This window comes from Pogoniulus pusillus, chromosome 2 (genome assembly GCF_015220805.1).
Source record: "Pogoniulus pusillus isolate bPogPus1 chromosome 2, bPogPus1.pri, whole genome shotgun sequence".
In the NCBI taxonomy this organism is placed as follows: Eukaryota; Metazoa; Chordata; class Aves; order Piciformes; family Lybiidae; genus Pogoniulus; species Pogoniulus pusillus.
Window position 1 is genome coordinate 8360131 of NC_087265.1, and position 26567 is coordinate 8386697.

A 26567-nucleotide genomic window follows, 5' to 3' on the forward strand; every position below is an offset into this window, starting at 1 on the left:
CTGCCACTATTTATTCTATCAATCACTTGAGGTCAATCCTACACTGAGATACCATAGATCAAAGACTTCATTCAACAAAAAGTTTCCTCCCAAAATCTTTACGTGATGTATCCTCCCTGCTCAGACAGAGAATGCCTTCATGGCTATCTTTTTATGAGAAACAAGTCAATGATGATGTACTCTGCTCATCCACTGCCTATGAGAACAGGGTATTTGTTTTTCTCTACAGGAGCCAAGCTTGCCATTGTCAGGGGGCTGAAAAGGCTTCAGTGTGAATACCCACAATAATCTTGTATTGGCAGCCCTAGAAAACCTGTAGCATTGGAATGGTGCATAATACAAAACAAACAAGAAATAACAAGGGAGAGATGCTATTAAAACAACCTATTAATACAGACTTCCACAGTCAGGCTGCTGCCTATATATACTTCTTACCATAGCAGATTATGAATAAAGGAAACGGCATAAACACATTTCTGAGTTATTGTTGCTCAGCTGGGAGAGATTAACTCAAGGTTGAATTTGTGCAGCTAGTTAGTGTCATCCTTAAACACCTCATTCATCCATCACATTCCATGTTTTTCTCTCTTCTGCAGAACTCAGTACCAAAACTGCACTGAGTTTCCAAGACCTATACAAAAAGACGCCCTCTTCTCCCCAGTCTTGCTCAGCTTGCTTTCCATGTGTTCTTCTACTATTTCTTGAAGATTTAACTTCTCTTCTTTTTTTTCATTATTCCTTAATATCTCAAATATGATTCAAGGTAATTTAATTTAGAAAAAAAAACAGATGAGAGCTTCTGTCCTACCTGAACCAAGAGCAGGCTACTGAACACCACAGAGGTGGAGCTGCACACACAGATGTGGCAGCAGATAGTGACACAAACACCAGTGCATGGGATAGTTAGGTAAGTCCTTTGAAACATCCTACTGGGAATAGTCCTGAATTGGCAGGAAAAATGGAGCTGAATGGTCAAATAAACCTTTTCTATGTCTAAGTGCTACTGTTTTACTACTGAGACATTGCCAACATAATGGGATGAACAAATGCATCTACCTAGGGTGCAGAGCTCATTTTACTATTATTTATTCATTAGGAGCAATGTGCTTGTTGCTCTACAAGCCACAAATGGAGTCTTTGCTCTAAAATGTCTAAAATAAACAAAGCATCCACAAATTACACAGGATGTATTGGGAAGGTTCAAGCACATGATGCAGCAAGCGCTACTTGTCTCATTTCTTTTGTGCAGCCCAAGAGACAAAGCAATAGCAGGTAGATGAATAAAGTGAGGATGATGGTCTGGTGGGTATTGGAGGTTAAGGCTCAAATACACGGTGTAAAAACTGTTACTGTCTCATTTTTGCAGTGCAGCCCAAAAGAGCAAAGGTGACAGAAGGCAGTTAGATGATGGGCTGGTGGATTTCAACGGCACAGAAGCACAAAGAAGCTACAGATTGCAATGCAGCGCTGGGACAGAGAGTTCTGCAGTAGCACAATTTCCCCAGCTACACAAGATATTGTAGATATCACAACAAGTATAGCCAGTGAGGGGCTGCAGTGTCCTTCCACGTCCCTCTCTTTATTTGTAAATGGATTGTGGTGGGAGAAGCAGGCGATTAGTAGGTTTACAAGCTAACAGAAGACACAGGCATCCACCTGACTGTTGCACTTTTAAATGATAAATTTGCTGTGGGTGCAAGGTCTGTACACAGCCCTGAAGAACAGTGCCAAGAGGATTCCAAGAGGCTGACTTAAAAGTGATTCAAAAATAAACAGCAGTTCTCCAGCAGCTTTGGAAACAGATGCACTTGTAATTGAATTGGCTTTAAACTCATCTGTGTCCTCTCTAACATATTTCATCATTTCAATTAACAAACTACTTGCAGTTCTACCCTTGTTAGCAAACCTTGAGTTGCTTCATAAAACTCAAGGTCATTACTATGAGAGGAACAGCTCAGTGCATCACCACAACTGTCACTAATGCCAGTAATTTCCCTTGGAGGCTATAGATAAAAGAGATCATCCTTTAACAAACAAGGCAGGAGTAGAGTGGACAGTGGCACAGAAAAGAATGCTTCTAATTACACAGACCAAAGGTAGAGGGAAAAAAAAAGATTCATTTTGCAATTAATATTTACATTAATTTGCCAACTGACTGTGAAATAATCCACAGGGTGCTGAAAGTCTAATAGTTAAGGACTTTATAAGGGAGACCTAGTGGACCTAGTGTTGGGCAAGGTTCTGCTCAGCTGAAGCTCTGGGATGTCCTAAAAAGCAAACCCTCATGTTTTAACTCAGCTTAAAACTCAGCATTAAGCACAGTTATGAGGCTAAAACTAATCACAGCTTTAAGGTCAGAGCTTTCCCAACATGCTGCAGACAAGGCAGAGACCAGCATGGGCCACATGGCATGACCAAAGGCTCCAGAAGCTTGTGAGCCACAAGGGGAGCACATCACTCTAAACAGTTTGGCCCAAACACTTAAATCCTGGTTCAGGGGAGAACACTACTTGGTGAAGAAAAGTAAGTAAAGTAAGTTCTGGAGCCTTAAAGTTATTAACAGCTTCAGTTGCATCAGAAAAGGATGTAATAGTGCCAGAGACAAATGTTTAATCTTTTGTTTTTCCTTTAATACACAAAGATTTGAGAGATTTCATGCATTATCAGTTTTCTAGCTGGGAAATTTAAGAGATAATCTAATGAATACATTCAGTAAATGCACAACTGAAAAAAAAAATGAGCAAAAATAACTTTCACATCAAATATTTTGCAAAGCTCAAATAATGAAACCTTGGATAATTTATTCCCACTTGCTCTTCTCAACAAAAAGGCGCATGCTCTCGTAGCAGACTGATTATAGATTCTAAATAGACCAGAGAGGACTTGTAAAAAGTGCTGGTAAGTTTAACTCAACATTATTGTTATTGAAATTCATCCAAAGGTTGGTTTTATTGCTCAATTTCACAGCCTCTATAAATCCTGATGAGGCAGTTGGGCTGATGCTGACTTTGCATTATGATTCCTAATTTCTTTTGATTTTGCATTACAGTTTTTGTCCTTAAAGAACTTGCAAGCTTACACTTTGGGTTACATACAAACCATAATGGTGGCTATATTTAATCTTTTAACTAAATAAGGAAGGCTCCATTAATTAGCAGATTCCTTGCAACAGATTGCAGAACAAGCTGAGAACTCTGCCAGGGAGGGAAGACTCGTCCTCTGCCTTCTGAGCACACATATATAGGACTTCACAGTGTACAGTCAGCTCACAGGCAGCTTTCAATGCAGACAGACAGGAGTCCACCTCACAAATCTAGGCTTCAAAACTGGCTGTAGAAATAATTTCCCCTCCTCCTAGGGCTGCATCCCCACTGTGAAGGGCTGGGCTGACTGCCTGGGCGCTCTGACATGTTAAGAAAGTCCTTACACAAATGAAAAATCATTCACTTGGATCAATAGCAGTTAGGGTAGGAGCTCAGCTGAGTTTTTCTGTACACTTTGCTCACCAGCCTGCCACTGGGAAAGCCATCCCATTTGCCCAAACAAAGCTGAATAGCTTTGTATATCAGGAAAGAAACCCATCCCACTGTATTTTGTTAGTAATTGTTTAGCATATACGTTCCTCAGGCTGCCCAATTCATAGCACAAGTAGATTTTGGAACCAAGCCTGAGATTGTGCTCATATTATTATTAGATTTATATAATAAAATACGTCTTTTTTTGAAAGAGTGAACACACTTCCACAATACATCACAAAGACAAAAGTAAATTGTCCACAATCTGTCAAATTCTCTTCTTTTCTCCTACATCTGACTTCTCTCAGAGGCCCAATTGCACAGTCGCTCAGAAAATAAATGTGCATTGCGGGTGCTCTAAAGATCAATATAGACTTGGGCAATTTGAACCAGGCAGGAAGCATCTTCCAGAACCAAGGGTCCATCACTGGGAGAAAGCTGTCACCAAATGTCACCAGAAATATCTGCCCCCATCAGTACATCATATACGGCCTGAAGGTCAATGGCTTCAGGCTCTGCTGCAGCACACTACGAAACTCAATTTCAGAGTCTGGGGCGCTCCGTGGAGAGCATCTTTCTGCCAGTTCCTAAACATACAGCGTTAGGCACTGTCAACACAATATGCCACCTCATTTCAGCTGCCAAGCTATGACCCCAAGACACAGACAAGCCTCATTTAGACAACTTCCTTCAGACAGCAATGTGACTGTTTCCATTTTACAGAATGGGAAACACTGATTTATTTCCTTCTCTTCTCAAAATTAGCAAGTACTGTTGTACACTGTAATACTGCTCTCACTTCAGACCGAATAAACCAGATAACTCTGCAGAAGAAAGGAACACAAAGCAATCAGGTCCAAGTGCAATTATTACCAAGAAAGTTCATAATGATAGGGGAAAAGAAAAATCTTTCTCTTTAAATGTACTTTTTTTTTCTTTAGATATACTTTAATTTACAAACTTGAGAGGTATTACAAAGTGTCTCTGTTTGAGAGCAGGTCACACAGGCACTAAAAAGGCAGGGAGAAGTTTCTAAGCCTGCAGTGACCTCAACAGCCTGCCTCCCCACCCTCATGGGAGGCAAGTGACACAGTGACCTCTCCTATCAATACATCTAAATCAATACACTGCCTCAATTCCTTTGTGCCTCATTGTCATTAAATGAGAAACCTAACTACACACTCTAATTATACCGGTGCTGTTTTAAAGATGCCCCTAAACACTAGCAGCATTTGAAAGGTCTAAGAGTGCTTTTCTGAGTGCCAGGTATCTGCCACAAGGTCCAGCCTGCTTGGATAAGGAGTTTCACTTCAGCTATCAGAGGTCACCTTGCTACAGGGGCAGGGATACAAAAGCATCTGACCTTCTTCAATGAAGCTGTACTCTACAAAACATCTAATGGAAACAGGATTTTACGAAGAGAACAGCCCTGGTTTTTCACAGCTTAGGCGCAAGGAGATCTGCACAACTCATTTAGATGATGGAAAACCTTGAGATTGAAATAGGACATTTTTGTGACGTTAGCAGGCACCAGCACAGAGTACTGATGTACTGAATCCCTGATAGACTTTTGTTTCAATTCTGCAGCGTGACTTTGAGCACTCTGGTTGTGTAGTTCAACCTTCTCTGCTGGAGGACTCCAATGAATTCAGACAGAAGCAGAAAGCGATCCAATCTTGTTAAATAATACCATTTTTAATGGTCATTCCTTCACGTCACCAAATACAAATGAGATCCAAGATTTCACAGCAGGAAGCTCTGTCTGTAGTGAGGGATATCAGAACTTCCACAAACCAGGCTGTCAGTGATTTAATTTACACCATTCTCATTGGAAAATCTTGGAGGACAGAGAGATTTCAAAGTATATCTCAGACCCAGGAATAGATTAGGTAGGACAAATTCTCAGTTACTCATCAATATCATTATAATAATCCTTAGAGGAGACTGAGCTGAAGTTCAACTGTATCCCCATTTCCTAATTCAGGCTCATTTCCTCTAGTCTTCTAAACTCAATTGTTGCCCTGAGTTGGTTGCTGAAACTCTTTGATGAAGCAGACCACATTAGCCACCTTAAAAGACATCCACTACATGCCCATCTCCCCCGTCATGCTAACTTTATCACTCTATGCAGTGCTCAAGCAAGCTCACTGCTGCTCAGGCAGTCAACTCATTTTCCTAAGACAGCAGCTCATGTGCAAAGACTGGAAATCTTACTTTGGTAGGACTGATGTTCCACACAAGCAGAAACACACAACGTTGCTTCTGAAGACCTTCAGAACACGCCAGATGTGGAAACCTTTAACTCTCTAAAACACCTACTGCGTCCAGCTGTCACAGGACTCTCCACCAGCAGTAAAGATATAAAAACTGTGACTTTCTCCTTTAAAATGATTTGTCATCCACTTATCTGCCTGAGCTGTATAAAAGGTAATGAAAACCATTGAAAGAAACACACGTAAGACACAAGAGGAATTCTGTGAACTACCACCAGTACGTGGCACCTCCCAGTACAGCTACACACCTCAAAGGGCTCACAAAGTATTCCTACTCATGAAGAAGTGTAGAGACCTTAACACTAGAGTACACATTTCATGCAAAGGCTTAGGCTAAGATGTTGTTTCTTCATACTTCCAACAGGACATATTAAATGGAATGACACATAAAGGGAGAAGAATGCTAATTCTAAATCTGTCTTTTTATGGTAACATTTTATTAGAGCCTTGCTTCACAAGAGGCTGTGTTTGTGACAAATGTGTTATTAAGGCCAAAGAGAAGGGCCACTTTTCACAGAGATAGTCTTACCACAGCTTACTGCAGAAATCAGGGCAGTAGATCGCCCAGTGCATTATTTGCTATCAAAGCTCTCCTAAAGCTCCAATAGACTATTTCTACACTGAGTTACTATTTCCACACTAAAAATGTTCCCAACTCCCATGGAAGAGCTTTAATCAACCTGTCAAAACCAGAGAAAAACTGGCTTAGCCAAATAACAGAAACAAAAGGCATAGACAGGAGCAAGAGTGGGAAGAGGTGGTCTGGTAAGTGGAGGTGGGTGGTGATCATCAAACACAAGAAAGCCTGTCTGAGGTCAGAGAAAAAAAACAACATTCCTTCATGTAGCCTGGTTCTGCTGCCTCTGCAAATGGGTCATTTTATGGAATGCAGCAAAAAGCATAAAAGAAATTTGAGCAAAAAAGACACACTGTAAAGATTTATATTTAGAGCCAATCAGCACAGAGGATGCTGCTCAAACAGCAAATCCTCTAAATATTCCCTCATAAGATGCATGCTTGCTTTCTGTAAGAAGATAAAGATCTAGAAGAATGTGCAATTCTGTGTACTAATGCCTCAGGGGAAGTCCTACCTCGCTTTAAATAAGCTTCTTTGATAACCAGTTTGACCCATTCAGAAATAACTTTTTTGATGGCTGTTTACTTTTGATTCTGTTGCCAGAAAAACATGGAGAAAAGCAATGTCTGAACAGTTGTCTTGTGATCCAATTTCATTTGATAAGACTTCTAACATTCAAGAAGGAAGAACTGAGGCCAAATTTTTTTGTAGTGAAGAGATTTTGGAAAAGAGGAATGTTAAAAAGATAGGGAATAAATCATTGCTCTTTAAATACTGTTAGGAAAGTAACATGGAAAAATCCTGTAGTCAAGAAGAAATGGAGGGCAGGTCCTTTACGGGTTCTGTTTCTGTGCTTACAGCTCCCCTGGCAGCCACAGCTGTAATTAAGAGTGTCACTGTACTGCCAAGGAGATGGGCAGAAGTGTTGGAAAGAGGTCCACAGGAGAACCCAGCCAGGATTTCAGAGATAAATTTAGAAACTGTTTAGCTCTGAGATAGCAGAAAAGCAGTCAAAGGTGACAGTGGCTTTGAAGCACCCTGAAGTGGGGATTCAAGAGTAGGATAGCCCTATCTGCAGCTGGCAACACCTTTTGGCCACCTGTGATACAAAGCCAGACTTAATTCCCATGTCATGAGATGGGGTGGGCAGAAACCAAGGTGATTTGTTAGCTGAAACTTTTTCCTCAAGCAGTCTTTGAAAAGCTTTGTCCTGGAAGGTAATAGAGGCATTTTTCTGTAATAAAAAGGCCACAGAGAGATACACCACAGAGACACACAGGGGGAAGCACAGAGAGAAACTGAAGTATGGTAATATTTAATTAAAACCAAATGCCAAAAGAAGGGTACAGTAGTCTGGACACAAGGTCTACACATTAGCATTAATTGACTGTGCCAAGACCACCTACTACTCCCACGCTTTGAGGGTGGAAGATGCATCCCCAGGCTGTGATGTGTGGGGTCTGCAGCTGAGGGGGTCTGCAGCTGAGAAAAGCAGGGTGTAGGCAGGGTTGCCCATTTTCCTTGTAAAAGAAATGAGGCTGTCCAGAGTCATAAGATATTTATGGCAGTACAGAAACCACTTAAAACCAAGAGTAGCTGGAATCTGGAATTACTGGTTTGTGCTAAACCTCCCTGAAATTTCCATTTAAAAGAAATTAGTTTAGACTAAGAATGCCACTAAAGACTCTGTTTTCAAGCACAGAGGTGAAACTTGTCTTCAGAAATGTTTCTGCTTCAGAAGACTTTCAAAAACAAAGTCAGGGACTTGTTACAATTTTATTCTTCAAATAAAATTTACCAAATGTGGAAAAAGAAATCACACACAATCACAGAAACATTCAGGTTGGAAAAGCCCCTCAGGATCACCAAGTCCAACCGATAACCTTACTATACAAGGTGCACTCTAAATCATATCCCCAAGAACCCCATCTAAATGACTTTTAAACACATCCAGGCTTGGTGAATCAACCACCTCCTTGGACTGCCCATTCCAGTGCTTGACCACTCTTGCTGTAAAAACATTTTTCCTAATATCTAGTCTAAACCTACCCAGTCACAGCTTGAGGTCATCCCCTCTTGTTCCATCACAATTACCTCTGAGAAGAGACTAGCAATAACCTCTCCACAAGGCCCTTTCAGGTAGCTGTAGACAGTGATGAGAATCATAGAATCATAGAATCAAGCAGGTTGAGAAGAGACCTCCAAGATCATCCAGTCCAACCTAGCACCCAGCCCTATCCAATCAACTAGACCATGGCACTAAGTGCCTCATCCAGGCTTTGCTTGAACACCTCCAGGGATGGTGACTCCACCACCTCCCTGGGCAGCCCATTCCAATGTCAATCACTCTCTCTGTGAAGAACTTCCTCCTAACATCCAGCCTATACTTCCCCTGGCACAACTTGAGACTGTGTCCCCTCATTCTGTCGCTGGTTGTCTGAGAGAAGAAACCAACCCCCATCTGGCTACAACCTCCCTTCAGGTAGCTGTAGACAGCAATGTGGTCACCCCTGAGCCTCCTCTTCTCCAGGCTAAACAACCCCAGCTCCCTCAGCCTCTCCTCACAGGGTTTGTGTTCCAGGTCTTGCATTGCACAGTAACAGTCAGATTAGCTATGCTTTCAAAAATAAACATGCAATTTTTCAATGTAGCTTTTTCAACAAATTTTTTTTGGACAAAATTGTCACCTTGTAGGAAGTTACATTTACTACCTGTCCAGGATGGACTTGGCTCCTTTTGTTTAACATAATAAACTTTGTTTACAGTTTTTTGAGCTACACAAACCATTTTGCATAACAATTATCAAAATCTAGTGACCAAAAGTGACCTGGAAATAGCTCATTTACTCCTAAAAGGAAAGTGCAGTGATTCACACACTGCAGGGTTTCAGAGCAGGTGGTGGTATTAACTCACAGGGAGGTCATGCAATGTCTATCAAGCTGGTGACCAGGATTATCATGTAAGAGGAGTAAACCCCAGAGGAACACCTCTGGTAGAAATACAGCACTGCTCTGGGCTGACCTTTGAGAAAAAAAATCAAAGTTCCTGGGATTCAGCAGTAGGATTTGAAATTCCTGATCTATGACCTTTGCACACTGTCCTAAATCTCAGCACTAGGCACGCAGCTGATCCGGACTGAAGCAGCATCGTCACTGCTGGCGCACACTGCCCTGATGTGTCTTGGAGGCAGGAATATCCCTGCAGCACCCACAAAAACCTATGAGTTTTCACATTACCAAAACGTTTAACTCTTTGTGGTGCTTCTCTGTGCTAATTCCACCCATTCAGGACTAAAGCTGGAACTTTAGAGGAGTGACCTTGCCAGCAGCATTCCCAGTAGCAGTGTTACGTCAATTTGACTGGGAGGAACCAAGTAACACCCCAGCATCAGCAGGTGCTGGAGGACCCTCTGAGCAAACCCAGTCCTTTTTCATTTGTCCACCCACAACATACTGTACTATTGACAATAAGGAGATATAAGAGCATTCCTGCTGTGCCCTTCATAAATTTAGAGATAATTAAAGTTTTTAAAGGTAACTGTAGGCTGAAGATAACCGTTCTGTGATTTAAAGCCAGGATCTATTTGTCTGTTGTGTCTTCCAGGTTCCTGTTGTTGCAAGTGCAGCAAAATTTGAATAGCAAAAGTGCTCTTCATAAATTCCTGCTTTCCACAAATTGCCTGCTCGATCAAAAGCAGAACCTCCATGCAAGAGCACAGAAATCTCCAGCTTTTGATTTGGAGGTGATGAGGCAACCTATAGTCCCCTAAGATCAGAAAAAAAAATACTGGCATAGCACACAAACACACCAAGAGAGACAAAGGACCTACATTAAATAATTCAAACAAAGGAGATGGAAATCCAGGTATCATATGAGGAACTCAGATAACAGATTGAGAAGCAGATGAACTGCAACTAAGAGGGCAATTTCACATCTAAAGAGGATGCTCCAAACATAAGCTAGAGAAGAGAGACCCTCTGGACTAGCAGTGAGCTGAATGCAAAAGGCAGTATTCTGATGGGAAGATATATTTAAGGCACATTATCAATTACATTTTTGTAATGTAGTTAGGGATAGTTGCCTCTACCCATAATTTCATAAAAGCACTTCCAAATTAAAGAAAGAAGAAGAAGGATTCAGGATGAAAAGAATTACCATAGGTTAAGAACTGCAGGTGTCACTCATTTTATCGGCTTATTGAATGGGTGATCAAGGAAATAATGACCTCAATAAAATAAAGCAGTAGACTAATTATAAAAGCTATTGGGGGGAGGGGGGGAGGCTACAGTGGGGTTTTTTTTTGGCCATCAGAGAAAAGGTTTGATACAGAAAGGAATAAAATTCAGAAAGGTCTGCGATTTGTATTTTTAAGCTTGTCATATTTAATGACTATGAACTAAGCCAAGCTTAAATTACAGTGAGAACAGGTAAACGAGTCAATATGTGACCTGGGTACCCAACCATTCACATGAGCTGTGCTGAATCAAGGCAGAGATTCCTGCAGCCCAGGTCTTGGATCCTGACAAAAGAAACGAGGCAAGCTAGAGTGCATTTCCATTAAGACACAGCTTTTGTCTTCGCTGGTTTTGGACCTTGGGGTACTCTGTATGTGGTAACTACAGCAATAGGGAAAAAATGCATTTCCTGTTGAGAAGGCATGGTTAAAAGGTTCATATATTTGCAGATAATAGGCTTAGGGGAGTTGAAGTCTAGACTGCTGACAAACACAGATGAACAGATTGTAACAGTTTTTTGGCTTGGTACATTTTCCCCTCAAGTTGCAGATGCAGAAATTGAACTGTGTGCTACTGAACTGGTTAAGTTCAACAGCCAGGTTTCAGTCAGGGAAAGGGAACACTGAGAGGACAAAAGCCCACAGTTTGCTTTCAAGAAAAGCTGGAAATGGACCTATTCTATTCCACTCCACCCCACCCCATGTAATTTTTATTATCTTATACCTTGTATTCGTGACATTATCAAGTCTGGGAAGAATTTAGTTCTACTTCTAAAGCAAAGTTCACATCTGGTCTTTCTACATGTTGTAAAGGTTCTTCAAAAGGAGCCAGTAAAGAACTGAGTTCTAAGTCTTACACCTGCTGGCTTCTATCCTGGTTCAAGGGAAAAGAAAAAAAACCCTGTCCTGCAAGAGGAAAAGAGCAGGAAATGAAATCAGAAGACCTAAAAGAAATAAATGACAAACACACTTAGACACACATCTCATAAAGCAAGAACAATGCCTAGATATCACAGTGATTTGCCTTCCATCTATAAGGCAATGGCTTAATTAGTCATAAATACGGTCAGCTAGCAAACATTAAAAGGTCACCTGATAATAATTGTGAACAAGATAAACTGAGCTGCTTAAAAAAAACAAACCCTATCATGAGTAATTTCCCAGGGCTTAGCAATTCTGCATGCTTCCCTAATTTGCTCTTCTTTATTATGGTTGAATAACATTCTGGTAATTATTAATTGGATAATGATTTGTTTCTATCATTAATTCAATACCGTGTTCAGAAGCGCATTTTGAAAGCTTCCAGCTCTAGAGACCATAAATAATGGGCTTATTGTGGTGGGTTGACCCTGGTTGGATGCCAGGTGCCCACCAAAGCTGATCTATTATTCCTTCTTTCAACTGGACAGGAGAGAGAAAATAGGACAGGTTCATGGGTCAAGATAAGGACAGGAAAAGGTCAGTTGCCAAGTACTGTCAGGGGCGAGACAGGTTTCACTTGGGGAAATTAATTAAACTTATTACTAATCAAAAGTCAGAGTAGGATAATGAGAAATAAAAACTAAATCTTAAAACAGCTTCCCCTCCCATCCCTTTCTTTTTCCTGAGCTTGGCTTTGCTCCTGATTTTCTATTCCCCCTCTCCCACAGCACTGCAGCGTGACAGGGAACAGGGACTGTAGTCAGTTCCTTACACATTGTCTCTGCTATTCCTTCTCCTCAGGAGAACTCCTCACACTCTTTTTGACTTTGTCCTTCAGGAACAGACTACTCCAGTGTGGGTCTCCCAGAGTGTGACAAGTCCTTACAGCAAACTTGCTCCAGCATGGGCTTCTCTTTTGACACACGTCCATAGGTCCTGCCACAAGTCTGCTCCAGCACAGGCTTCCCGTAGGGTCATAACCTCCTTTGGGCCTGCACCTGCTCTGCCACAGGCTTCTCCAAGAGCTGTAGGTGGGTGTTTGCTCTGCCATGGACCTCCATGGGCTGCAGGGTAACAGCCTGCCTCACCTTGGTCATCACCACAAGCTTCAGGGAAATCTCTGCTGCAGCATGTGGTACACTTCCTCCCCTTCCTTCAGTGACCTTTGTGCCCACTGAACTGCTTTGTTCACACATCCTCACTCCTCTCCAGCTGCATTTGACGTTTTTTTTTGCTGTTTTGTTTTTTTTAATTCCTCTGTATAAAGATGTTGTTCCAGAAGTGCTGCAGCCATCACTGATAGGCTCAGCCTTGTCCAGCAGTGGGTCCATCTTGGAGCTAGCTTACACTGGCTCTGCTAGACATGAGGGAAGGTTCCAGAAGCTTGTTACAGAAACTACTCCTGTAGCTCCTGTGCTACCAAAACCAACACACTTATCTTCATTTAAGTGCTCTGGTTGGAAGGCAGGTCTTAAATAATGGATGTGGAGCCTGCAGAGCTTTCTGCCTACTTTTGGGCACACAGTGCCCACACAGAATTATCCATGTCCACTAGAGACCAAGGCAATGCTGCTTTCCAGCTCACTCTGCAGCAAGCAGAAGGTGCTCAATACTGGGTAGCAATTAAGGAGCTTGTACATCCCTGATATTAAACAGAAGTCTGGCTGGAGATTGATAATTCATCCTTAAGGTAACTCAAGAGAGATGTTGAGGTGCTGGAACGTGTCCAGAGAAGGGCAACAAAGCTGGTGAGGGGCCTGGAACACAAACCCTATGAGGAGAGACTGAGGGAGCTGGGGGTGTGCAGCCTGGAGGAGGCTCAGGGGTGACCTCATTGCTGTCTACAGCTACCTGAAGGGACATTGTAGCCAGGAGGGGGTTGGTCTCTTCTCCCAGACAACCAGCAATAGAACAAGGGGACACAGTCTCAAGTTGTGGTGGGGTAGGTATAGGCTGGATGTTAGGAGGAAGTTCTTGCCAGAGAGAGTGACTGGCATTGGAATGGGCTGCCCAGGGAGGTGGTGGAGGCACCATCCCTGGAGGTGTTGAAGCAAAGCCTGGATGAGGCACTTAGTGCCATGGTCTGGTTGACTGGACAGGGCTGGACTGGATGATGTTGGAGGTCTCTTCCAACCTGGTTGATTCTATGATTCTTGTGGGACATCCAGAAGGCAGAAACCTCTCACCCCTCCTTTATATCCCACTTTCAAAACTAAAGGTCTTTGGAGCACTCTGTACACAGTGCAGGAAGAAGGGCACACAACAGGGCTCTGCCGTAAGGTACTGACCAACCTCTGGCCTCTGAGGTGAACCTTGTGCCAGGGCCTTGTTGTAATCATTTCTACTCAGATTAAAAAACTGAAGACAAGAAATCCAAGAACAGTCCCCTTGAGCTACCACCCTCTACTACCTCCCTAACAGAAGCTGGACTATTAAAAATGCCACATAAATATCACTGACTCCAAGGTTACTCAGAAAAGGCCCACGCACAGACAACCTCCTCCATTTAGCAGTGATAAAACCCCAGAATCTTCCAAAAGAGCAAGTCCTGGCACAGGCAAATCCACCTTTCAAAATCCAACAGCTCCCTTTTTACAGAAGAAAAGGTAATGCTGTCAGGGAAAGGTACAGCATTCCTCCTTCACGGGCCATAGAGGAATAATCAATTGGTACAACAGCACATTGTTGAAACACAAACCATGGAAAGTTGCTTTATGAGTCCATGCAGCCAGCTGGAACAGTCATCAAAAGCAGCAAGGGGAATTCAGTCCAGGAATGAATCACTTCATTAGGGTGGTTTTTTTCCCTTTTATTACATGCAGGCTTAGGCTGCTGATCCTTGTTCTGAAGACCCTCCACAGAGCAGCCCCACTTCTTTCTCTGCATCCTTATATGCTCAAAAAATTTAAAGGTTCCCCCTGTGCTCCTCCTGAGACATCATTTCTCCCTCTTCCATCATATAGCTCACCAGCAGTCTTCCAACATACTACATCACATTGTGTGGTGTCTTAACTTTTGACTGTACGTTAGAGAACATCAGAGGTTTGGGAGCACCATGGGTACTGAATTTACCCCTAAGACAAGGGATTTTGTCTACAAACTGATTTAACATAATGCTTGTGATGATGTGCAAAACATGGCTACTCAAACAGTTCAGATGGAGCAATGCTCACTGCTTGTTCTACTCCTAATTCTGCCCTCACTGACCTCAGTGCTATGCAAGATAACGGAGCAGATCATCCGAAGTGCAATCACAGGGCACCTACAGGACGGCCAGGGGATCAGACTCAGCCAACACAGACTTAGGAGGGGCAGGTCCTGCTTGACCAACCTGATTTCTTTTCATGACCAGGTGACCTGCCTCGTGGATGTGGGGAAGGCTGTGGATGTAGTCTACCTAGACTTCAGCAAGGTCTCTGACACTGTCTGCCACAGCAACCTCCTGGCCAAGCTGGCAGCCCTTGGCTTGGACAGAGGCACTGTGTGCTGGGTTAAGAGCTGGCTGGATGGCTGGGCCCAGAGAGTGGTGGTGAATGGTGCCACATCCAGTTGGCAGCTGTCGCTAGTGGTGTGACCCAGTGATCAGTGCTGGGCCCAGTCCTGTTTAATATCTTCACTGATGATCTGGATGAGGGGATTGAGTCCAGCATCAGTAAATTTGCAGATGACACCAAATTGGGAACATGTGTGGATCTGTTAGAGGGCAGGAGGGCTCTGCAGAGGGACCTGGGCAGGCTGGGTAGATGGGCACAGTCCAATGCCAGGAGTTTTATCAAGACCAAGTGCCAGGTTCTGCACTTTGGCCACAGCCCCATGCAGTGCCACAGGCTGGGGACAGAGTGGCTGGAGAGCAGCCAGTCAGAGAGGGATGTGGGGGTACTGGTTGACAGGCGACTGAACATGAGCCAGCAGTGAGCCCAGGTGACCAAGAAGGCCAATGGCATTCTGGCATGTATCAGGAACAGTGTGGCCAGCAGGACCAGGGAAGTCCTTCTGCCCCTGTACTCAGCACTAGTTGGGCCACACCTTGAGTACTGAGTCCAGTTCTGGGCCCCTCAGTTTAAGAAAGATGTTGAGGTGCTTGAATGTGCCAAGAGAAGGGCACCAAGGCTGGTGAGGGGGCTGGAGCACAGCCCTACGAGGAGCAGCTGAGGGTGCTGTGATTGTTCAACCTGGAGAAGAGGAGTCTCAAGGACACCTCATTGCTCCCTACAACTACCTTAAAGGAGGTTGTAGCCAGGCAGGGGTTGGTGTCATCTCCCAGGCACCCAGCGACAGAACAAGAGGACACAGCCGGAAGCTGTGCCAGGGGAAGTTTAGGCTGGACATTAGGAAGAAATTCTTCACAGAAAAAGTAATTACCCGTTGGAATGGGCTGCCTGGGGAGGTGGTGGAGTCACCATCCCTGGAGGTGTTTAAAAGAAGGCTGGATAAGGAATTCAGTGTCACGATTCAGTTAGTTAGAAGGGTGAGGTGACAGATTGGACTCGATGCTCCTAGAGGTCTTTTCCAACCTGGTTAATTCTGCAACTCTGTGACATAGGCTTCTTGAATATGGGAAATATATGTGGACAAAACCACAGTCCAGAGTCCCAGCAAGCAGTGACACAATCAACTGGAGCTTGAGACTGGCATAAAACTGCAAGGAGACCACTGGCTGCTGAAGGTGTGTATTTAGCATGAGCGACAGCAGGTGACATCACAGGGGGTTTGTCATTTGATTATCTCAAGAAAATTCATGATTCCTTCACTCAAAACAACCATACAAACTTCAATTTTTAGTGAAAAGCAAGAAAAAATTGCAAAGAAATAAAACTTGAAGTAGGAAATATCTTCAAACAAAATGTTGATAGAAATATAGCTTCACTTCTTCCTATGCTGATAGTTTCATGAGATTTTAACACCAATAAAAGAAATCCACCTGGTACTCTGACAGTGTAGCCAGCTTTAGCCCTCTTCTACTTCATTCCACTGTAGAAATGTCAGCAGGACTTTATACTCAGGCAAACCTCACCATTAAGAACAATGTGAAGATATTAGAAGAATGGTGTTCAACACTCAAGGCAACATGAAAGTTGTTCAATCCGTTGAACGCAGCTATGATATGCTCCAAAAGGAACTGCTGAGTGGATAACTGTGCACAGCAGCAGGGCTATTAACTCACGTTGTGTGCTTTTTAAATCTCCTTACCTGAGCTGCTACAGTGAGATGGTTCCACAAGCCTGCCAGTCTTATCGTAGCAGGCAAGAGCTCGCAGTCGCACACCTTCGCCACACTCCTTGGCAGCTCTGTGGGGTCGTGCTCCCAACTGTGGCTCGGATGTACCTTCTCCAACAATGCAGTCGGACCAATTTCCATGGGGCTGGGAGGTAAACACCTCACAGGGGCACAGCTCTGTTTCAACTTGAGGATAAAGTTCTGTATTCTGGCATTTGTCTCGCTTTCTGCTTCTCCCTGTTCCAACCACAGAAATCTGTTTGTTAGCTTAACATCTGCTACTTTTTGATAACAATACGTCATGTTATTTATACTTGCATGAATTCAACACATTAGAACCAAGACAATCTGAATGTTAATATCCAGGAACGTTTCTGAAGCATCTATTAGCTGCTGCCAGTGCTCAGGAGTGCAAGGATAACGTATTTATCTCCAGGGGCAACCAGAGAACTTGAAAATACTGTTGTGATGGGTAGGGCAAGGAGCAAAATGCAAAGTCTTACTCTAATATTGGTCTGGCCAGAAAACACTTTGTAATTTTAAATAATATAATCTTTCTCTAATTATCTGATGAAAATAAATTGATTGTTTTGTCTCTATCTGCTCAAAAATCAATGGTTGCCAGGACAACTTCCAGAGGACTCCACATTAGCCACAACTTCTTTGAGTCTACTAGACAAATTAAAGATGCACTCTGCACACATGCCACACTTTGAAGAAAACAGAAAAGATAATCCTCAGCAAATTATTAGGGCTGTAAAGCATTTCAATGGTTATAGGTGGTTTTATGTTTTCTTTTGTTCTGTTTGTATAACAGGTTTGAAAAGAAGCTTCAGCAGCTTCAGGAAACAGTAACATTCAAATGAAGCTGCAGTACAGTTCCCTCAACTGCACTCTTCATGCCCTGTTCCTGGAGGACTTCTAGAGATGAGAGGAGGTCCCTGGTACAAGAGGAGATAATGTAAAGAAGAGAACTCGTGCTCCCTGCATCCCTAGAGCTGCTCCAGGGAACAAAGGTCTGCATACAGCCTCTAAAGATAAAATAAATGCCTTTCTTGGCATGGCTTAGCCAGTGTGACGTGGAGCAATCTTCATGCTGCCTGTGCTCAGGAACATCTTTGCACTTGGCACAGGCAAAGAAGGGGAGAATTCATCTTCACTAACAAACCGCAGCTGTATCCCATCCTCAAAATGTTCCTTAGGGATCTTGGACACAGTAAAAAGAATTCTGCAAAAAGTTTGTAAAGCTTTGATGCAAAACAAAAATGTTTTCTCCTTGGTATTGCACACCAACAAGATACTAGAAACAAACAAAAAGTTATATAACCCCAAAGTCTTCTTTCTAGTCTGGAACTGAGTCATTTCACCACACATAGGCAGGAGCACAAGCTGGCTGCCATCAATACTGGATTGCATACAAACACACCTCCAAGGAGAAAGGCTCCAGTTGTAGACCCTTAACATTACTGTCCAAGCCCCAGCTCTTTCTAAACTGCATTGCCAGAGTACTGGGAAATGTGAATTTGGTCAGCACAAAGGGACAACAAACCCAAAGAAATTAAACAGTGCCAACATCTTCATTGCTTTTTTTTTTTAGTACATATTTCTGTATTTATATCTAGACATATCTATGAGCAAATTGATGTGAGGTGTAAGAGGTACAAGTCCACATACTCCAAGGAAAGTCTTTTAAGAGGTTTTAAATAGATTGGGAGCTCTCTTGTGGCATTTCCAGCGTTTCATGTTTGACAAGCTGACAGAAGCCCCAGACTCAGAGTATCCCTACAGCTGCATGTTCTGCACTTTAGCAGTAAACACAGGAATTTGGGACTTGCCCATAGTTTTGCCATTATTACATGAAGCACATCAGACACAGGTGAGGATGCTAATTATCTCACACTTATCCGACACTCACTTCCAACTTGCCCTGCCATCTGTTTTGCAGGAATCTTCCCTCTAATCAAGTTGCTATGAAAGCCCTATTCTAAGGGCAGAAGTGACATTCATCCCATCCTTCTCACACATAGAAGCAGTTTTAGAATTAGCAGTGGTGATATTTTTATCATCTTCACAGATTGCTTTAGAAATTACTACCAAAAATAGCACTGCCAAAATTTTCAAGGACATAAATGCTTCAATTAAATAGTATTTCCTCCTTCTAATTAAATTTCTCAACACTAACAAATATTATATACATCAAATAATGTGAGGTAGCATATACTATACATAAAAAAACCACATGAAACATTAAATACAGTGAAGAATATGCACTGAATTCATAGTACTGTGAATTAACTGACTGCATTAATTAACTGAAGTCTTACCTAAAACCTGTGTTTTCATTATAATGACTTTGAATTTTGATATGTTCTGTAATAAGTCTTTTGCTTCTAAGTAATGACTAATTTTCTATGTAGAGTCTACGATTACTTACAAAGTAAAATGAATAATACCATTAAAAACTGAGTGGGAGGCAAGCAAATACTTAGCAAACAATTAGCAGATTCCCAGTAAATGACATTGTTAATGAACTCCTACAATGAAGCCAAAGCATTCACTTGAGCAGACATACAGTGTTGAACAAGGCAGTACAATTCATGCATGCTTAGAGACAGGTAAAATACAAGCTGACAACAGAGGCTTAACAACATGAAACAGTTCCTTACATCTCTGGACTGAGACTTTTTACAAGACTTTTGGCCAGCTCAAATTTCCTTGTTTTATGCAAAGACAGGCCAAACACTAATCCCACGGACCTCCCCTTTTCACATGTGTTAAAAGCAAATCCTTCCAAACTGCTCTACACAGTTTCATGATGTCCCCACACTAGCACCACATGGGATGCCCATTGTGTGTTCACTGCTTTTCCTGTTTTTCAGGACACATTTACTGGCACTAGGCTGAGACCACACGTTCCTTCCCATTGGGAGGATGGGAACCCAACTAGGTCTCCTGAGAAAGGCTGGTGGTGTTTGGTCACAAACACAGTGTGAGTGAGGAGACAAGCCATCAAACCTGAATATCAGAAACCACTTCAAGTCAATGGACCAAAGCAGACCAATGTCTGAAATAGGACATGGTAAGAAAGGGGACAGTTTGGACCATACTATTTTGTAACTGTTACAGATGGTCATAGAGAAAATTCAGATTTAAAAGTACCAGGATGGGTAGAGAATTTCTACCATTACAAAGATACAGGCATGGAAACTGAGAACACTTTAGAAAACGCTCTTTGGCAGAAACAAATGCATTTGGTACAATAATGATTGTTATTTGCAAGGGAAATCTTTAGCCTTTAGTGAGCCATATTGACAAATGGCAGCCTGAAGCCATTATGTCTGCGTGCTGTACTGGTTAGTCACTACAAACGTGGCTCATTCTAACAGTAGCCAACTGAACAAGACAGCCATGCAGCCAGATATGAGCCTAGGAAAAAGGAGCAGTGGTACTTTGCTGCCATTCAATTCCCCAGCATTACTGCAGCAGATATTTGCTGTCTACAACTACCTGAGGGGTGGTTGTGGCCAGGAGGAGGTTGCTCTCTGCTCTCAGGTGGCCAGCACCAGAACGAGAGGACACAGCCTCAGGCTGTGCCAGGGGAGATTTAGGCTGGAGGTGAGGAGAAAGTTCTTCACTGAGAGAGTCATTGGACACTGGAATGGGCTGCCCGGGGAGGTGGTGGAGTCGCTGTCCCTGGAGCTGTTCAAGGCAGGGTTGGACGTGGCACTTGGTGCCATGGTCTAGCCTTGAGCTCTGTGGTGAAGGGTTGGACTTGATGATCTGTGAGGTCTCTTCCAACCCTGATGATACTGTGATATTTTCACAGCAACATTAGTATTCTACTCCAAAGTAGTACTTTTTGAAGTTCCAGCTCTACTCTTGGAGCAAACTCAAGGCGGCTACACCATAGCACTCAAACACAACACAGACATATGAAAAGATGTGAGCGTTCAGTACAATAATAACAGTAAATTTCTTGCAGAGCTTCTGAAAACAGTATAATTCAGTTGGATTTGATTCAGCTATGTGTGTATGGGGAAAAGGACAACTAACAAACCAAGCAGCTCCAAACTATTGATGTTACAGAGTTTTAAAGCTTTTCAGTTTGATCAGCATTCAAGTAACATAATAACAAAACACAAGAGTAAGTATGGGAGATTGCTCTGTGAAATGGTTTGAACTAGGGTCTTTAATGACTACATATAAAAGATCAAACAAAGCTATTTCTTCTTTCTTTGTGGTATTAATTTGCACTGTTGAACCATAGGATACTGCTGAGCAAAAAGCTCCCACTTTTAAACTTCATCCAGATTTCAACAGTCCTAAACAGAAAACCCAGACATTTTTTATTCTTGTTTATGCATTTGCTCCATGTTTCCCAGATTAATAAGTGAGATAAACTTGCACAACGCATAGAGATTGCTTACTTTGCCTAAAACCAGCTTTCCACCATCAAGCTGTTCTGCACTGTTCTCATAGAAAAAATACAGATGCATAAGGCAGGTAATGATCAGTATCAGACTTAAAATCAATTAAGGATAATTTCTATTCTGTCTGGATTTTGCCCAAAACCCAGCGACCTCAAAACCCCTGAGCAGCTTTGCTGACAAGTGTCGCCATCAAATAAATGCTATAAAAGATTATACCTGTGAGTGACCGTCTCCTACTCCTGGTTGATTCACAGTCAAAGGAGCACGCTGTAAATTTAGACCAGGGAGTAAATGTGCAGTCATCTTTGCAGGGAACGTGGCACTCCTGCACAAGAGATGGCATAGCTCCAGCCCACCGCATGCAGTGCCCGATATCGGCCGAGTCGTTGTGCTCTGACAGGCATGTCACAGCTGAAAAGCAAAGGTACAGAAATCTGTAAATATCCTTATATATATATATATTGTATGATATCCTATGCAGTCAGGACTTGTGTTCTATTTGAGATAGACTCTCCTGGGTTAATAGCATAAAGCTGATTTATTTTGAGGTCACTGTTCACGTGTCACTCGAAGATGTGCTAGAAGCTTCACAAAAGCATAAAGACATATACTTATTTGAGCAGTGTGTTATCTAAATGATGATAAAAACTCAGCATTCTCAAGGAGGCAGTCTTGTTAAGGGTTGGGGCAACACTTTAACCAATGATGCATTGCACAACCAGACGAGAAAAGATAGAGCGCTGCAGTTATGTGCTATAAAGTATATTTGGTCAAGGCCAGCATTCCCAAGCTGTAATGCACATGCTACCCACAGAATTGAAACTGCTTCAGAGTGAAAAATGAAGAGACTAAGAGATGGAGGGAGCTGGGTCTCTTTCGTTTGGAGAAGAGGAGACTGAGAGATGACCTCATTCCTGTTTATAAATATGCAATGGATGAGTGCCAAGAAGATGGAGCCAGGTTCTGCTCGGTGATGGACCAATGAGTGAAAGCTGAGGCATAGAAAGTTCCATGGAAACATGAGAAAAACTTTCTTCACTGTGAGGGTGACACAACACTGGAATAGGCTGCCTGGGGGGGTGGCAGAGTCTCCCTCTCTCGAGATATTCAAAACACACCTGGATGCATTCCCATGTGCTCTGGCAGGGAGGTTGGGCTGGATGATCTTCCAAAGTCACTTCCAGCCCCTACCATTTGGTGATTCTCATTCATTTGGTGATTCTCATTCATTGGTGATATATCATAATATACAGAGAGACAGAGCTTCTTTCTCCAAAATTGCCATATTTTCCATATTTCAGATGAAAGGAACAACTGACTGAGCAACTTCCCCACGCACAAAAGAGACCTCTTGTAGCAAGGTGCAAACACCAAGTCTTCCTCTTCCAAAATGAGTTCCATAAGCATCTTGCTACTCCTCATGTTCTTGCACACTCTGGCTATCTGAACCTTTCGACACTTGGTCTAAATGGAGTGGTTTAGGAAGAAGGGCACAAGTGCTCAGCCTGCAGCCATCATGCAATGTGGCTGCAGCTATCACACAACGCGGGTGCAGCTGTCGTACTGTACTAGAAGAAGTCTGTTTTATAGTGCACAAGGGCTTGCTATAAGAGCACTGATGAATGGATTCATTAACAGAAAAAAACACAAAACTACTCTCAGGTCTCAGCTGAGGATAGTGTCACTGCCAAGCTCCATCTGACTTGAAGAGTCAGTGCACGTGGCCAGAGGCAGAACCACTGCACAGGTACCAAGCTTTACCTTTACACGCAGCACTATCCGTGCTGCAGCCCACGCACAAATATGAAGTGTTTCTCTGTTCCCTTGGCCAAAGCCTTACCAGATCTCTAAGACAAACAGCCATAGCAATAGGCAACAACAGACACAGGGCCAGGCTGGGCCTGAGTTCTCTGAATTTTGCCACAGACGCCTTTGGGGCCAGGCAAAAACCAAATGGGGATTTCAAGGGTACAATTCAGGACTTACATTGATTTCTCCTCAGTTTCATTTTAGGACAACGTTCTTTTCTTTTAATACCCCTGTCCATTTTTGGATTGTAACTATTAGCTTTTCAGAGTGGATAATGGCATGGTATAGTCATGACGGGAGGAGGAAAGTATTAAAGTCTAAATCTGAGTTCACAGGAAGCCTATAATAAAATTTGCCACAAGTTTCAGTGAATTAATAATAATTACAATAAATAAAAATAGCCTACACATTATGAAGACCTGTATTTCATTAATAATAATACATTTTCATAACATCTCCAAGCTTATAGGCTATTTATATCATGTGTTGTAGGTTAACCAAAGCAAAGACAGATTGTGACTTCATTAAAGTAATAATTTATGGACAGAATTAGACATTGAATTTGTCCCCAAGACTGTAGCCATGTCAGGCTCTCCAATTCCAGACAAGTACACACATCATATTATAAAGCCATTGAAGATGAAGCTATTTAATCCAGATGTTATTATTTAACTTCAAAGACTTGTGGTATCATCTTAGGGAGATTCCTAAACAATTCAGGGTCTGAGGTTGCATATATTTTTCCTCGTTGCCAGCACTAGAAGCGCATGAAGAAAAAGGGATAAATGACTTTGTTTTCTTACAGTTAGATGTACTGGGGTGCAACTTTGCAATGAATACACATGACTTTTGTTTTTTTAACTACAGTATTGTGTGGGAACAAGGGATGGGTTGGCAACCACCTGGAAAGAAGAAAATATCTTATTAAAATGTAATTAGATTTCTAAGGAAAATTGACATTTTGAAGAGTATGCAAAAGGCAAGCAATTGCTAAAAGTTTCTTTAGACTGAAGTGACAGTAAATCAACATATTAATAACTACCTCTAAATTGCTGATCCTTGCCTTTCAATCCTTGTGACCCTTCCCATCTCTGAACTCCAGCAGTCAGAAACTTGGAGACATTCCCCTCCTCAATTACAAGAGTGTCAGATCAGAGGTCACTGCTGTGTATGGGGAAGTGGGTTAATTGCCCTCTACAGGAAGGTGAAACAAGTAATAGACTCTGATACCCAAGGTCTGTGTAACCTCATTACCTTCAGCAAGGACACCAAAGGTTTGGAAACACAAATGTGTCCACATGAAGTACAGTCAAGCGTATGCAAACCACCTTCTCAGCATCCCTACAACCGCTGGTGTCTGCAGGGAAGTGAGCAATATCCTGTGCTGCCAGCTCCATGAAGCAGCATTTGTAACTACATAATAAACCATCATGTTGCAATGTTTACTACTACCTGACAGAAGCCCACAATTCATTTCTGACGTTTATTAATGGTAGCGCAAGTGACGGAGCCTCTAAACACTGATGTTAAACCAGGCGCTCCATGCTGCGTTATTATCTAATGGTCTGAACTTCTGCACAAATATCCTCAGTTTTAAGCATATGAAACATTCACTGAGCCTACTTAGATGGCAAAAGTGATGGATATATAAGGACATATGAGATTGGGGCAAATATTTGACACAGATCACCGAGCTTAAAGAAATCAGATGCAGTAGTAAACATGCAGATGACACCAAGCTAGGAGCAGATGTTGATCTGTTGGAAGGTAGGAGAGCCCTGCAGAGGGACCTGGACAGGATGGATGGGTGGGCAGAGGCCAATGGGATGAGACTGAACAAGGCCAAGTGCAGGGTTCTGCACTTTGGCCACAACAACCCCAAGCAGCACTACAGGCTGGGGACTGAGTGGCTGAGAGCAGTCAGGAGGAAAGGGACCTGGGGGTACTGATAGACAATAAGCTGAAGATGAGCCAGCAGTGTGCCCAGGTGGCCAAGAGAGCCAATGGCTTGAGGTGCTGGAACATGTCCAGAGAAGGGCAACGAAGTTGGTGAGGGGCCTGGAGCACAAATCCTATGAGGAGAGGTTGAGGGAGCTGGGCCTGTTTAGCCTGGAGAAGAGGAGGCTCAGGGGTGATCTTATTACTGTCTACAACTACCTGAAGGGGCATTGTAGCCAGGTGGGGGGTGGCCTCTTCTCCCAGACAACCAGCAATAGAACAAGGGGACACAGTCTCAAGTTGTGCCAGGGTAGGTATAGGCTGGATATTAGGAAGAAGTTCTTCACAGAGAGAGTGATTGGCATTGGAATGGGCTGCCCAGGGAGGTGGTGGAGGCACCGTCCCTGGGTGTCTTCAAGAAAAGCCTGGATGAGGCACTTAGTGCCATGGTCTGGTTGATTGGATAGGGCAGGGTGATAGGTTGGACTGGATGATCTTGGAGGTCTCTTCCAACCTGGTTCATTCTATGATTCTATGCTTCTGTTCTCTACTTCAGGAATTTCTGTAAGTAAAGATCCTTGTAACTCAATCCCATCATTCCCCAAAAAAAGCAATAAAATAATTCAAAAAACCTTTTTTTTTGAATGCCTAAACCCCTGCCTAAAGAACAAACATTTCCACTTGCTTCCCACATTCATGAACTTTTGCACTTACCAACGCCGACAGTGCTATTACTGAGCTGGTGGACCCAAATGAACATCAATTTGTTACCCAACTGACAAGTGCATCACTTTGCTGGGACAACTGGCACTTCTTGTTTTGCAAGCACAGTATAAAATACCAGTAATGAACATCTAGTACACTTACACACCAAAAACTCCTTGGACTATCCTAAGCAGCACACTGCGTTTCAGTTGTGTTAGGAGAAAATTCATTTCCACTCCAGAGTCTGCAAACATCTTTTAAAGCAATGCCAACACATAACTTCTTCAGTTCAAACTGAATTATCCCTCAAAAGCCTGAGCACTACAGGCCTGACTTTTACAGCACACCAGTCATAAGAAATGGCAGGGTTTCTACTATATGCTTTCAACTATGCTTGAGGTGAGAACCACAGACAACTGAAATAACCTAAATACTAAAACCAAAACCCATTAGGGCATTTTAATGGATTGAGAAAGGCTAGGCAGGAAGCAGCAGAGCTGATGGATCCACTCCAGTGGTTTGTTGCCAGCTGCAAACTTATTTCCCAGTTAAGCTAGCTTTAACTTTTAGGAGAAAAATATGTTCACATACAGGCATTTCTGAAAATGGAATGCGACAAATTTGTTTTCAGCAGACCTTCAGGAAAGTTAGTAAAATTATTTATCCTCAGTGGTTTCAGACTGCTGATTGGTTTGGCTCATGTGTGGTTTATGTTGCATAAAAAAATATTTCCCTGTAATCCTCAGTTCTGTCACAATGGTTTTAAACAAACTCACACTGCAAAGCCATTTCTGCTACATCAAACATCTCGCTGGCTTTTTTGAAGTGGAATGCCACTGGAGGCCAAATGCAGCCCATTTGCAGCCTTATGCACCGAGAGAAAAAAATCACATAGTCGTGATAAATCCCTTCCAGCCTTAATGTGTCATTCCTACCACCTCTGCAGCA

At 42.7% G+C, this 26567-nt stretch overlaps 1 protein-coding gene across 5 annotated transcripts in view; it reads right to left on the reverse strand.

Moving 5' to 3' along the window:
- THSD7B (thrombospondin type 1 domain containing 7B) overlaps positions 1–26567 on the reverse strand; it is a 427787-nt gene that overhangs the window by 119071 nt on the left and 282149 nt on the right. For all 5 annotated transcript variants that reach the window (XM_064155654.1, XM_064155664.1, XM_064155685.1 and 2 more), the window contains exons 14-15: positions 21384–21578; positions 16711–16974 (exon numbers count right to left, since the gene is read on the reverse strand). In XM_064155654.1, coding sequence (XP_064011724.1) covers positions 16711–16974; positions 21384–21578 — 459 coding nt within the window. The remainder of the gene's footprint in view (positions 1–16710; positions 16975–21383; positions 21579–26567) is intronic.